Genomic DNA, 15,392 nt, shown 5'->3' on the forward strand with positions numbered 1-15,392 from the left:
GCTGTTGTGGCTGAGTGGAAGTTGAGTCTTGTTGACCCTGCAGGAGAACCCTGCAGCTTATGTCACATTTGACACTTTTGCTTTGCTGATTTGTCTAATTTATGTTATGTTGAATTTACTGGTTAGTTTTATGCACCAAAAACCTTTTGGTTAGGTTCATGAAAAGTGGTTGGAGTTTAAATGTCTCAAAAGTGCATGAAAATGTCTTTTATAACCATCCAAACATGACAAGTGAGAAATGAGATCCATCACTGATGTCAGAACCTGACAGTCTGCAAAAGATGAAGCCTCTCCAATGATGCCTGTTTAGCTGTGATCTGCTTGGTGATGGACTCAAAAAATTGACATCATCTATTTGGCAGTGTCTGTGAATACTGTATGAACAAACCAGTTTCAGTAAGCTCGACCTGCAAGGACAGAGTGTTTTAGAAAAATCAAAGGTGTTTTGGACATATTAAATGAATAACAGTGGTTATTAGAAACAAACACATGAATCACAATCATGAATTCATTTTTCTCTTTATTTTAAAGCTGAAACATTGATTATATGATTACGAGACACATACAAACTATATACTTACAATATATGTATGAAATATCCATATAGTTCTTATGTTTTTGGCAACCTGAGTATCATTGTTCCAAAGAAAACAACATTGAGTCCAACATGCTCTAAATATCTTATTTATCTCAACAAATAATGTATTTCTGTGTGTTATCATAAGCTATTACACATATTCACAAAACAGTGCAGCATGCTCTGACCTGCCAAGACGGAAAAAGCAAAGGATGGGAGAAAACGCCATGGAATAAAAGTACAGTACGTCCTTAGGGGTTTACGTATTTGTCAGACATCTGAAAAATGTTGGCATCAGGAGAAGAAGTGTTGAAGATATTTCTGTTGTTATTTTGGGCCAAGCTCATGTCGGACTCCCGGGTGTCTTTTGCATGTTTACGTTTGATGCCAAAAAGACTGCAGATTTTCATCAGCATCAGGTCTACAATCTCCTCTTCTTCAGAAGGCTGGGTAAGGAAGCACAGATTCAAAATCCATAATAAAGAACTGCAGATGGCGAGAGCTCTTTTGACCTTTTGCACATATCCGTGCAAGTTTGAAAAAAGAATCCTAAATGCGGGCGTACAGTTCACGTACGTACGTTCAGCTCCTATGGTTACTTTGTTCCACAAACTTTCCCTCAGAGGACAACAATAAAACCGCTGTGCTTCCTCACTTACATCGATGATTTCCCTTTGTAAAAGCATTTATTTGAAAAATAGAAATAAATAAATAAACCATGCTGGAACTGAACTGTTGCTGTGACTCCTGTTTAAGAGTCCCACCCAGCAACTAGGAAAACCATTAAAAGTTAAAAGAATGGACACTGTCTGAATGCAGAATGCTTTAATTAACAGTGAGAATTACACTTCAGGTCAAAACCAAACTGGCAGAAACAGCCTGCTGGCCTGGAGGCAATTTTTGGTCAGTTTGATTCTGCTGCTTTTTATTCTGCAGAAGCTTCACAACAATATTTGTAACCTGGCATCCTTAGTGAAAGATTTTATTTTATTCTTTTAGCTGTCTGAGTTAAACTGTGCAAACAAGTATCACTGACTACTGAATTATGTAATATCTCTTAATTGCCACCAGTGAAACAGATCATTAAAAGCTTTGCAAACCCTCTAAAGTTTCCTGAGTTAATCTGAATAATTGCAGTTATGTAACATTGCACTTAAAAAAAGAACATGTTGGATTTACTTAATTCAATAGTGGACATTGGTTGCATACAATTGTTTTGCTTTGGCAGAAACTTAAACAACTTAAATTAAATCAACACAACTTATTCATATTCAATAAACCTGTGCAGTTTGTGTCGATAAAACATGATTGAAACCTGTTTAGATGAAGTAAGATGAGCTCTTGGAATATTTTAATCCTTCACAATTTTGTCACTTTATTCCAACACTATTCACTAACTTTTATCCTAATACCACTTGGTCACTTAAATACTACATGTTGTCTACATATTACATAATGTTCAACAGAGTCTAGAGTCTGGTTAACATAAGAATCAAATGGATTTACAACAACTTCCACCCTCCTATCTTTATCTGGGTTGCAGGAGGGGCTGGGGCATAAGTGAGAAGTGACAGGGTACACTCTGGACAGCTCACCAGTCTATCACATAGAGACAAACAACCATTTGCACTCACCTTCATACTTAGGGGTAATTTGGAATCACCAATTAACATAACTGGAGTACTCAGAGGGAACCCACTGCAAATTAGTCAGATTGTGGATTTGAACCCATGACTTTCTTGCTATGAGGCAACAGAACTAACCACCACGCCACCAATCCAGGTTTAGCAAAAGTAGGAAAGCTATGATTACAAGGCTTGATGCAGAATTTTCTGTACGTTTTTCTCCTCGACAGGTTAAACCACAATAAATAGCAATAGCATACATGGTGTGTGTGTAGTTGTCTGCCTCTTATAACTGCAGTTTGAACTCTCATGTGATCTTGTGAATTTCGTGACGAGTGAGAAACTCTTACTAGATCCTATCATGTCATCTCAACAAGAACAAATTAAGTTGTTGAATTTCATGCAGAGCCTACATGATTTTATTACGTTCACCATAGAAACATGAAATTATTTTGTTCAAATTACAAGTTAGAATTTTGTAAATGTAACAACCACCCAATTTCATTTTTTTCAGTGCAGAACTCAGTGCATTTAAGCAGAAGCTGCAGAGTTCACAGTCTTTCCTGAATAAGAAGTCAGTACTCTTCCTGAGATAAATACACATTTCTATCTAAAAGGACAGGAAGCAGACAACATGAACGATGGTGGAAATAATAAAATTCACTCTTGCACTCACAGATTATGGGATACTTTGATGTCATTACCTAAAACTACTGGCTGCTGCTCTCGACTTCTGCGTAAAGACTAAGTTGTGTTCTCAGGACCATATGGGCTGTCTTATTCACAAAGTGACAACTTTAGAAATGTAATCTTAGTGTTTTCAGATAGCGAGCCAGACGACTGCTGCCTGACAATATCAGCATTATCTCCAATCCCATCGGTGCACACAGCAGGCTGCTTCTGTCTAACGAATACCAACAAACAGTCTGGACACCAAATTGTAGCTTAAACTAGAGTGCAATGAAACCTTTTACAGGAATTATTGCTAATTAGCATCATAAATATATATTTCTCCAGACATTCTCAATCATACTTTTAAACTGACTTCACTTCTTGCGTCCTCTTTTAGCTTTTGGGTCTCTGCTGATGAATAAATGTTCTGTCACAGAAGCAAATTCTCTTAATAATTACTCTGCGAGGTGTACAGGGTGTATTTTACTGACACAACAAAAGCGTTTGCCTTCTCTGCTTTTACATAACTGACACCCATAAAAATGGAAGCGACACAGCCAAGTGTTAGAAATTTGTGGCTGTTCCAGTTTGGTTTCATGACTTTAGTGTTTTATATTTTGAGTTTGACTTTTAATTCCTCAACCTTTTGGTTTCTTTGCCTGTTACAGCACGCGATGTATTTGATTTACTGTTAAAAACTCACACACAGAGACTTCTGATTGGATAATAAGGAAGTCTGCTTCTCGTCCACTCAAAACCTGAATGTAATGTTTTTGTGAGCTGCACTCGTCTGGCTTTAAAGCTTAAATTTCAATGAAGTTTGCCCATGTGTTTAGGAGGTGCATGACTGGGTATAATTTTGTTGCATTTAGATTTTTAAACAAATGGGAGATGGTTGCTGCCTGTGGCCTGGAAACAGCTGGAGTAAAATGTGGATATTTGCAAAGTAAACTTAAGACATCACACAACAGAAAAAAAGGTGTCAAGAACAGACTGACAGTGTCAACACTGAGCAGCTTTTTTGTAGGACATGTCGTCTTGTCTCTGGCTACACTTTAGACTGGGAACCAGAGTTTATAGAAAATAAGCAAATGTTACTTCTTTTTCTTCTTTTGGCACCTCAGCCTATCGCTTCTATGCTCTTGTGACACATCAACCCTCTGCACATCCTCCTTCACATCTATGGGCCTATTTTTCAGGTGTTCCTCATGGCAGCTCCTTGCTGCTCTGATTTCGTCAGAACCAAAGTTCCTATCTATACATTTCTCTAGATCCACAAAGACACAGTGAAGCTCTTTCCTGCCTTTGATTCTTCTTTATCATCTCTCAAAGCAAAAAAAGGCACCTGTGCTTTTTTGTGGCATGAAGCCACACTGCTGCTCACCGATGATCACTTCTCCTCTTAACCTAGCTTCAGCAACTCTCCTATCTGATCAATTTTATCCCTGTGTAGTTACAACAGATCTTCTCATCCCATTTATTTTGAAAACTGGTACACTTCTTTTCCTCTTTTCCCTCACTCGCCAATATTGTCTTAAACAAGTCCATCAGGGCAATGCTCAGCTTTTATTCCTCTAGAGCAATGAAGGGTGACAATATCAGCTGAGTTATTCAGTAACATTTAAAATGAGTGAACTACTCAACTGCTACTGCTATTAAAATCATATGGTGAGGATAACTAAAACACAGAAAAATGATCCTGATTTTTGTTACCTTGTGGTATTTTTGCTCCTGATTGAATGCCACGAGGATCACCGACAGCAGGAGATTGAGCACCACGAATGTCACAAAAACTATACAGGAACCAATGAGTAACCCACCAAGCACAGGATTGCTGGACAGGACCTAGGAGATAATGCCTCAGTTAGATGTTGTTACCACTTTGAAACTAACTGACCAAATTGGAAATGACAGAAAAAGAAAATGTTGACTTAATGTGTGCTTCCTTTGTTAAAACATGAGATGATCATATCTCACCTCATCATAGTTAAAGATGCCTATCTGCAAACCGATGAGAGTCATGAGGGCATCCATGAAAGTTTTATAAGAGGATAGTTTCCAGCCATAAATCACGTTACACTAAAGGAGAGAAATTACCATTAGATCAGCAGAAGGACCGCTGAGATCATTCCTGCCCATCATGGATTTCAATTTTCATTAAATAATCTCAGCGATAATGGAGTGAGGTGACTTGATTGGTATTTCACACACCGTTTAAAGCATAATGACACTGTAATATAACAGAATGAATTAGTTTAAATTTACGAATGTAATAAAGACCACCTGCCCCGGCTCTCCAGTCAATGCTCATCACTATTCAGGTACTCTAATGCACACAGTGGTAAAGATTAGCATCAGTTGTCCTTTTGTTTTGGACTTTTATGTAATTTATCAAACTACTGGATGGTTTTGATTTAAATTACAGTGATTAGACAAAGTCAAACTTTTCAGTGTTTCGAAAAAGTGGAGTTCTTGACTTTTAAAACATTGTTTATTTGACTAAAAAGTGTATTTTCTCAAATTATTAAGATAATTTAATCCTTTTAATTAATTTTCAGAATAGATATTTTTTAAATCTTTGTATTCAAGGCTTTAGAGAACATTTAAAAAACTGCTTTGACTGATCAGCTGCTTCTGAGACAAGTTCTCTTTTCAAGTTTTCCAAAGTGTTATAGTTTTCTCCTCAGATACGAGGTTTTGAATAAGCATTCCCCATCTTATCTTAAAGACCTCAGAGTACTCTTCAGTGGAACCAGCTTCCAGTTTGGATTCAGGAGACAGACACTGTCTCTACTTTTATGATTAGGCTGTAATTAATAACCCTCCCGACCACCACCAAAAAAAGTGTTCTTGTTCTTGTCCATGTAAATCCGAAATTATTTATTTGCGAGGAGTAAAGATTTGGTCAAAGGAACCAGATACTTACTGCAATGGAGTAAGCCAGCAACATGATCACAATGATCAGAAGAAGACCACTTATGTTGGTCCAGGCTCGCTGCAGTGCAGCTGTGATCATGTTCATCTTTGGGTTAAGTCTAAGCAGGTGCCACAGTTTGACAGTGGCGAGCAGGACCAGGAAAGCCATCAGATACTGAAAAAGTGATTCTGATGTGCCTGTCTGGTAAAAACTGACAAATCTATAAAAACAGGAAAGATGTGGAGTAAAAAAACAACCCACCAAATAACACCAAGCATGGGAGAGACATGTTTTTGCAGTTAAACAGCTAAAATTAAAGCAGAGTTTTACGTTAATCTCACTTGTCTTTGTGGTTTTGGTAGTATGCTATATCACGGTTCGCGATCAGAGTCTTCTGGATAAAGGCGGCCACGGCACTCCAGCTCAGCAGGATGATAGAAAGCTCCAGAAGGTTCCATTTGTTCTTGAAGTAAAGCCAGCGCTGCTGCTTCATTAATTTCCCCTTTCCAGGAAAAGAAGTGAGAGCAACAGCTCTTATATAATCCAGCAGGAGGTTGGCTGCATGCTCATGCATTTGTTGAGGTTTTAGCAGGAACACCACCAAACATATGTTGACAATTTGCACAAATAAAAGTGCTGATTTGTCCCATGATGCCCAAATGCATGTGAAAATAAGCATCTGATCATATTTAATGAAAGTCTAAGTGCTCACATAAGAGGTTTTTACATTGAAGCATTTATTGTATACTGTTTATCTAACCCTAAAGATCTTTATGAGAGAGCAATACAAAGATAGATAAAAATAGCACTGCACATTTATGGATATTTAGGCTTCTTAATAATTGAGATTATATGTTGTCTAAAGCTCTTACTGTAGTTAATTTAACATGCAGTCTTTGGGACTTTCAGGTGAATTTCAGAGGGGGTGTAGCTACATGACATCTTGACAGATACCGTGAAATAAGCTGTGTGCTTATGTCACCATAATAATCTTAAGGGACTGCAACAAAGGGCACACAATAGGAGCTTATTGGCTCAGAAATTACAGTTAATGGTCGACACCCACGATCACACTCCAAAATGAGCCTGAATGAAGTGAAACGACGTAATTAACATGTGACTCAGTGATGCACTAAAAAGGAAAATGATTATTACTAATGACAAATAAGATTAATGCTATTACATCAGCATCAACTTTGTAATTTCCTCGTAATTACAGTACAGTACAGCTGCACAGCATTTGACATGCTCTGATTTAGCTGCTAATTGCTTCTGGATTAACAGGCAGTAACGACTTAATAAAAAATGATTAATAGAAACATGCAGAGCGGCTTCATTGACTATTCAGCCTCATGACACTCTCGTAGTTAATCCACGTTAGACTAATTCTTGCCGATCACAGTAACAAACAGTAACTGCTCACTCTTAGTAAAATAATGGTCAGGAAACTAAAAAGTGATGATGATGCCAGCCTTAGTTTGTTTAAACCTCATTGGCTAAATGAAGTTAGTCTATTTAACTGGATACATAGATAACAGTATTTGGAAATGGATTACATTATGTATTAAAAAGGTTTGTATTTACCTGATTGAACATGTAATAGAGGATGAAAAGCATATAAATGATCTCAGTGGTAATAATGCAGATGTGAAGGCCGTCACCTGGCAGGTAGAGATGAACACTCTGCATTTCACTGTTTAACTGAAAGGCTCCTGCAAAGTCAGTGAGAAGACTTCACTTACATGCGTACAGCTTAATGTGATCTCAATCATAGGCTGAAGGAGTGCTCAGCATGAAGGTGTAAAAAAGGGAATAAATGCAGACTGAAGTTACATATGAAAAGTAATAAAATCTGATGTGTTATCCATTCTATAGAGTCTTTTTTAACAAAGCTTTAAATGCATCACAGTTCTCCTTACCTACAGCAGGGGACTCCAGCAAAAGCGTGACAATGCAGAGGAGATTCACATTTGCATTATAAACAGTGAACTCAACAAAGATGGCCCGTGTGTACATGTCGAACCACATATTGTTGAACAGATAGTCGAGGGTGCTGTGGATAAAGATTAAAGAATTAATGCTATTAATATATTCCATATATTCATTTTGAAAACCAACTAAGAAGACTATTAACTCTCAGACAACAGAGCATCTTGGGTATTCTTTCGATTTTTCTCAAGGTACAGACCTGGTTGCAGTTTGTAAATCTGGGCCGAGCTCCACTGAAAAGCCTCCCCCTCTGTAGAGCGCCAATTCTCCCCAGACGGGATAAGCTCTGAGTTGAGAGTGTGTCTGGTACGTCCAGGGACTGGAAATGCTTGCAGAGATGTTATTTCCAACAGACGTGTTCCAGCCGGGTCCATAGGAGCCCATGTCCTCCGCTTCCCATGAATATGGAGCGCTACAGTCTGGCACCATCTTTAGCATGGGGCCTGCAATCTGACACGAGTTCTTCTTCACTCTCAATTGACGAAGACGTGCATTTCCCAGAAGCTTCGAGTTTCCATCAGTGATGAATCCTGGAACACAGTTTTTTACATTTTATTCTTGTTGTCATTTATTTTTCATCTGAGTAGGCTATAGTCTTTTTAGGTCATACCTACACGCACCTGCCCAGCTGCAAAGATCATCGCAGTTCAGGATGAGAAACCTTTGTGTAGAATGTATATACTTATAGATTTAGCTAAAAGGTTCAAGTCAAAGCGCTCTAACACATGCTTCCCAGCGTATGTTAGAGTGCTTTGACTTGAACCTTTTAGTTAAACTGTCATCTGTCTTGTGTTGACAAGATTTAAAGAAAACTAGACCTCTCACATTCACCTCGAGATGTGAATGTGTGTAACCTTTTTAGTTGATGCACTTGTGGTATAAATTCAAAACTCCTATTTCGTTTTGTTCTCAAGTTATTGTGTTTACAAAGTCGGGTGTCCACGCTGCCTGCCGGACCACCTGGCAGGGTGACAACAATACTCCATCAACCTTAAATGGCTGAGGGGTAAAAGGACACATGTAAACAAGAGGCGGATAATAATCGGATAGAATAATCTGTACTTCCTGCACCAAAATTCAGATTTGATATCGCTGCAGAAAAGACTTAAGGCACAGTATTAAAATAATAATATTAATCTACAGACATTTGACACAAAACAGTTGCTTTGACATAAAGTTGGATTAATCTGTTCATGTGTTCTGCTTTACTAAACAAAAAAATCTTCTAAAACTTTTATGAGATAACAAAAGGGAGAAAAGAGATTTTGGCCAAATGTCTCACTCTGTATGGCTAAATGTATTAGCAGAACAAAAGCTAGCTCTTTGATGCATGTTTCAGGCATATTGGTGTGAATAAGAAATAATTATATATTAACCTGTCACGAACAGTCTCACTGTTATTATGTTAGATTCATGAAAAAAAAAGAAATATCAGCTGTTTTTTTTTTTTTGCCCTTTTTTGGAAACCATCAAACCGAACATACACCTTCTGTTTTATCAGCTAATTCAATTGCCATTACCTGTTCCTGTAGATATGGTTATGTCCCTTCTGTAGCTTTTGGAGCATCCTAAAAATAGTTCAACACTAACCCTTAAAAGTAAGAACACAACTAAACAGTGAAGCAGAATAAACAGCTTCAAGTCAAAACTCGTGACTACTTGGTGAAAGTCATCAAATTGCTTTCCACTTCCACTCTGATAACATACCTGTAAGGACTTTTGTTGCTCTTTGCAAAACCATTTCTCCCATATTCCTTTGATAACAGTTTACTGAGCCTGCCGATTAGAGGAGGTGGCCAGAAACCGGCAACATCTCCTTGCACTTATTGGTAACAACCGGTAAGTGCAAGGAGTGCACCGGAAGCCCTGTCCTGTTTGACTGTCACTTTTTGTAATGAATATTTACCTGGATATTGTCCAAAGAGGTTACTGAGTACAGATGTGCTGGCCCAGTTGAATACATCTTGAATTGCCATGGTGGCTGGGGCTTTTCTACAGAAGCTTTGTGTAATGTGTGTGTTTAGGTAAAAAGCATTTGGATCTCTCTGGCCATGTGCCACCAGCAGCAGCATCCACAGGAACCCCATGTAGACTGAAACATACAGTGGGATTAATTCAAACCCAGCATTAATTTCAGGTCAGACTTACAACATCCCTGGAAGATAAGTTGTAGTCAAAATTATTATTATTTTTTTCTGCAGTTCCTGTCCTTGATAAAGATTTCCTTCACTTTGTTTTAATCAGGTTAGTTAATCAGTTCTTTGTATGTCTACTTACTCAGTATCTCCCTGATTAGAGCAAAGGCTTTCTGTTCCAGCATCCTGTTCCTCCTCATTCTTTCTACGTCTGCATGAGGCGGCGGCTCATAAACACTGCCATAGCGCACGAACATTTGTTCACCTGTGGATGAAGTTTGTTGCTAAAGAAATGTTCAGGATTTAAACAAAAGAGGAAGAAAGTATACTTTCTAGAGTATTTCTTGATATTTTACCGATATTTCTTTGGTTTCTTTCAAATTGAACATTTTGAAAATCTTCCTCGTCGACTTTTTTAATCACAAGAGCAAAGAAGATTGCAAAACAAAGCACCTGTTTTGAGAGGCATGAATAAATACAGTGGCTTATTTCGAGTAAATATTTAAATTTACATCAAAAAATGACCTTTATTAGAAATGTTAAATTATAAGAAAATTGTGTAACTGAAATTTTAACTGTGCAGGAAATCTTAAGCTACCATCAGGGTATGTATATAACAGACAAATGTTCTTCTCACCTTCAGCGGCTGAATAAGGAGGACACTCTGAAAGAAGGAAATAACCATGGATACCAACCAACTTATGGAGCGCGGTTTTCCAAATTTCAAGCCATACAGCATTGTGAAATAGCCTGATACAACACTGGTTGCAATCACCAGCAGCCAGCCAACAAAAATAAACCACCAGGGTAGACCTCCGTGACAGCACGTCCTTTTTTTCTCAGCGCCATCACCATCAGTGCTGTCTGACGGACTGGCCCTGTAAACACAGAGTGACATACAGCAAGTAAAATTACATTTCCTTTCACCAATATGAATTTAAATAGCATTAAAATGTGACTTTACAGAGCAGTGAGCAATGAGTAAAAAATATTTTTGCAAAGTAACAGGCCATTATTCTAACATTGTGTATACATCTTTAAATCAGTACTGCTCTCCATATTATACTACTATAAAGCACCTTGAGGTGACTGCTTTTGTGATTTCCTTCTATATAAATAAAACTGAACTGAAAATTTGAATTGAATATGCTCAATAATGCAGAGGTTCGAAGTACAACTATTTTGTTAGTCGAGTACTTGAGTATTTATGTTCAGCTGTTAACTTTTACTCTCTCATTTTTACCCAAATATTTGTACTTTTCACTCCTCACATTTTCAAACCAGGCTCATTACTTTAGGTTTAACACAACTGAGGGAAGATTTTATTTCACAGCTACCTTCAAACATCTGAGTGATCTGAGCCTAAATGGTGGGAACAGTAACACAGAAAAGTAATCCTCTTGCTGTATTTATCACTGGGGCTCTACACATACAAAGAGATCAAAGAGGCAAAAGCTTTTGATAACTCATATTTTTTGCATCATTGATCATGCTATAGTCAGGGGTTAAAGAGGGCTGGAACATTGCAGAATTCCTTGCTGCAGGAGCGAGCATAAAGGGAAAAGAGGAAAACAACAGGAGGGGAAGAAGAGGTTCATGCTCAGAGTTAAGTTACATGAAATGTAGCAGAGATGAATTTGAATTTAAGCTGAAGACACATAGATCCTGATCGAATAAGCACAAAGTTCATTTAGCTTTGCATAAAAATACTTGATATAAATGTGCTTCAAAGAGCTACTTTTTACTTTCTCACTTTGAGTACATTTCAGAGTCTGTAGTTTTTTCATCTTTTACTTGAGTAAAGAAGTTGAGTCAGCTTTTACTGGAGTGTTTTTTTACTAAGTACTTAATACTTTACTAGTATTTTTTAAGAACCTGTACTTGTACTTTGGTACTTTTTCCACCTCTGCAGATCAGCAATTTGACTTCAGTTATTTTACTCATAGAACTCCCATTTTGCTGATTTAAAATTTAAAGTCAGCCAGGGTGCTGGAAAGGAGAGTTCGTCCGTTAGTCGAACCTCGGATACAGGAGGAACAATGCGGTTTTCGTCCTGGTCGCGGAACACTGGACCAGCTCTTTATCCTCTCGAGGATACTTGAGGGTGCATGGGAGTTTGCCCAACCAGTCTACATGTGTTTTGTGGACTTGGAGAAGGCATTCGACCGTGTCCCTCGGGGTGTCCTGTGGGAGGTGTTGCGGGAGTATGGGGTGTCTGGCCCACTGCTACGGGCCATTCGATCCCTATACAACCGTTGTAAGAGTTTGGTTCGCATTGCTGGCAATAAGTCGGACTTGTTTCCGGTGGGTGATGGGCTCCGCCAGGGCTGCCCTTTATCACCGATTCTGTTCATAATTTTTATGGACAGGATTTCTAGGTGCAGCCAAGTGGCGGAGGGCTTTCACTTCGGTGGCCTCAGAATCTCATCTCTGCTTTTTGCGGATGATGTGGTTCTGATGGCTTCATCGGGTGAGGGCCTCCAGCTCGCACTGGAACGGTTCGCAGCCGAGTGTGAAGCAGCGGGAATGAGGATCAGCACCTCCAAATCTGAGGCCATGGTTCTCAGCCGGAAAAGGGTGGAGTGCCCACTCCGGGTCGGGGATGAGTTCCTGCCCCAAGTGGAGGAGTTCAAGTATCTCGGGGTCTTGTTCGCGAGTGATGGGAGAAGGGAGCCGGAGATCGACAGACGGATTGGTGCTGCGGCTGCAGTGATGCGGACGCTGCACCGGTCCGTCGTGGTGAAGAGGGAGCTGAGTGTAAAAGCGAAGCTCTCAATTTACCGGTCGATCTACGTCCCGACCCTCACCTATGGCCACGAGCTGTGGGTAGTGAGCGAAAGAACGAGATCGCGGATACAAGCGGCAGAAATGAGCTTCCTCCGAAGGGTGGCTGGCCTCTCCCTTAGAGATAGGGTGAGAAGTTCGGCCATCCGGGAGGGGCTCAGAGTAGAGCCGCTGCTCCTCCACATCGAAAGGAGCCAGTTGAGGTGGTTCGGGCATCTGACAAGGATGCCCCCTGGGCGCCTCCTGGGTGAGGTGTTCCGGGCATGTCCCACCGGGAGGAGGCCCCGGGGCAGACCCAGGACGCGCTGGAGAGATTATATCTCTCGGCTGGCCTGGGAACGCCTTGGTGTTCCCCCGGATGAGCTGGAGGAGGTGGCTCGGGAGAGGGAGGTCTGGGCTTCTCTGCTTAGGCTGCTGCCCCCGCGACCCGACTTCGGATAAAGCGGATGAGGATGGATGGATGGATGGAAAATTTAAAGTCACAATCTTGAAACTCTCAAAGATTTTATTGTTTATTTTTGAAGTTTTTTTAATAGCTTACTGTGCAGGATCATACATATTTTGACTAGTGAAATTGTGTGCTCTTGCATAACGTATTTTAATGATTGAATTATGCTCTACTTTGATTTACTGTGAGTTAAAATAAGGTTGTTGGTCCTTTTTCTCTTATTGCTTTTGTAATTTCTTTGATAATTCTTACAGCACATTGCTGAGGTTTTGTTATTGCTTTGATATGTAGGGACTTCTGTCTTTTTAAAATACTTTGCACACAGGTGCTGGTTGAGTGCGAGCCAGGGTATTTAACCTAGACTGCATGTGTCAGTCCCTGAGGAAGACTTGGAGTCGATACACGTTGGTGTGTTTTGCTTGCTGAATTGTTGCGAGAACAAATTTGTTGTATGATTTTATTCTCAGAGACAACAACCCTCAACAACCCGTCTTTATGCTGAGTTTTAATTTTATCAATTAAAAGCGTTGCAGTGCCCATAATAATTAAAACAAAGACATACAGCAGCTGTAACCACAGTTAATTCCTCCAAGAAAAGTAAAATGTTCCAGATGGATGTGACATCTAACTGCACCAGCAGGGTTCTCTTATAGAGTGACTTTCATACGTTTTGTTGGTGGGTTCATCTGGAACGCCTCTGTTGGATGCGACGAGTTGATCTTCAAGCAACTTCTTCATGCTCTGGACTTGCTGCAGCGCCTGTTTGTAGCTGTGTGGTTTCGGGAAGCCTGAGGGACCCAGCTGACTCAACTCACTGTCGATGCGACACAGTTGTCTGTACAGATACTGGCTTTTGTTTCTCTTCTTTTGAATCACCCCCTCTGCAGATGCGCTGCTATCTGAAAATGTACATATGTTATTACTTGGAAATCTCAAGGAAGCACATGATATGATGTGTTCAGAAAGCAAAAAGTACTTTGTTTGCAGAAACATGATTGTTGGCAGCATTTTCAAATTCTGTCTTTATTTGTTTCAAACAACCACTTTGTCATATAAGCAAGTATCCTCTGAATGATTTCAGAACTCTGCAGTCTTCGTCCTTTCAGGCAAATTTTCATCTTTTATGCCTCTTTGAATTAACTGCTGATTAAAAACATCGTCCATCAAATTTGACTATAGTAGCCCGCCACTTAAATTTGCTTCGCATGTTATTTAAATGCAAAATAACTGACACTAAAATGTTTATGAGACCCTCTGAAGTGTAAGTACTAATATACTGGGCTGGGTGAAGCAAAAAAATGCTCTAGCACTTCAATTTGACCCATACTGCGAGAGCTGTGATCATAAAGTTATCTGACTCCACTTGTGAAAAGTCCAAAGCTATAGGCCGAGTTAGCTGATCTCCCCTCTGGTTTGTATCCAGAGGCACTCAAAGACATAAATCCTCTTCTACGCACTCGAATGTGGTGCAGAGTTCACATGTGAAAATTTGTGTCCAACTGACCCAGCTGACCCCAGCTTCAAACCAAAGTACTTCTCAGGACACCTCACCCCAAAGGCACATGCATCGATCGAGGAAGATGCAGCATTCACCATAAATTCGTTTTCTAGGCTCAGACAGTCAGCGTGTTCTAAGGTAACATCCTAAAGAGCCATGAAACAGAGAAGATTTGCTGTCCACCGCTTCAGTGTGGTGTGTGCTGATACTCAGTGGCACGCACCACAGTTGAAGAGGCGGGTGATTTTGGCCTCAGCAGTACAATCATTCATCAGCAGGCGCCAGATTTGGCTCCCTGCAACTTTGCTCCTGTTTTTAGAAAGCTACTTGCACTTCAGTGGCCACTTGATCTCCTCCAGTGTGTCATGATGTCCGTGCTTCAAGCTTAGTTTTGTTTTTCTGAACAGTACAATGTTGAAATTGATATAATATAAGTACCCAAGAATATGTTCTTAACGGGCAGGTCACCCAAACTTAAATAAGATGGGGGTTTGGGGCAGTGTTGCGGCACTTTTTGTTGATCATTATCAATTATTAACAAGAGAACTCACCTGATAGCTGAGGCTGTGTTTTTGTCTCGATATTTTCACTAGCTGTGTTATTCTGTGTGATTAAGTCTTTCAACACAGAAAGAATAGCATTGACATCATTGTCTTGTTCAGGTACAAACTTAAACTCCTTGCATGTGACGTTGCTTTTTATCGTCTTAGAGAGCGAGTGGGCAATTCTTGTGATGTCCTAAGGGGA

At 39.7% G+C, this 15,392-nt stretch overlaps 1 protein-coding gene across 2 annotated transcripts in view; it reads right to left on the minus strand.

The window, feature by feature from the left end:
• Positions 1 to 519: 519 nt before the first annotated feature.
• The window catches only part of LOC100697409 (polycystic kidney disease protein 1-like 2), a 41,363-nt gene continuing 26,490 nt past the window's right edge, over positions 520 to 15,392 (minus strand). The window contains exons 27-40 of one of the 2 annotated variants that reach the window (XM_013270198.3): positions 15,197 to 15,383; positions 13,815 to 14,046; positions 10,553 to 10,793; positions 10,272 to 10,368; positions 10,058 to 10,180; positions 9,687 to 9,872; positions 7,980 to 8,310; positions 7,711 to 7,844; positions 7,376 to 7,503; positions 6,133 to 6,293; positions 5,801 to 6,011; positions 4,852 to 4,953; positions 4,588 to 4,719; positions 520 to 1,023 (exon numbers count right to left, since the gene is read on the minus strand). In XM_013270198.3, coding sequence (XP_013125652.2) covers positions 829 to 1,023; positions 4,588 to 4,719; positions 4,852 to 4,953; positions 5,801 to 6,011; positions 6,133 to 6,293; positions 7,376 to 7,503; positions 7,711 to 7,844; positions 7,980 to 8,310; positions 9,687 to 9,872; positions 10,058 to 10,180; positions 10,272 to 10,368; positions 10,553 to 10,793; positions 13,815 to 14,046; positions 15,197 to 15,383 — 2,460 coding nt within the window. In that variant the 3' untranslated portion in view covers positions 520 to 828. Of the gene's footprint in view, positions 1,024 to 4,587; positions 4,720 to 4,851; positions 4,954 to 5,800; positions 6,012 to 6,132; positions 6,294 to 7,375; positions 7,504 to 7,710; positions 7,845 to 7,979; positions 8,311 to 9,686; positions 9,873 to 10,057; positions 10,181 to 10,271; positions 10,369 to 10,552; positions 10,803 to 13,814; positions 14,047 to 15,196; positions 15,384 to 15,392 lie in introns of both variants that reach the window. The other variant, XM_025904092.1, reaches the window with a different exon arrangement.

This window comes from Oreochromis niloticus, linkage group LG16, assembly GCF_001858045.2.
Source record: "Oreochromis niloticus isolate F11D_XX linkage group LG16, O_niloticus_UMD_NMBU, whole genome shotgun sequence".
NCBI classification, from domain to species: domain Eukaryota; kingdom Metazoa; phylum Chordata; class Actinopteri; order Cichliformes; family Cichlidae; genus Oreochromis; species Oreochromis niloticus.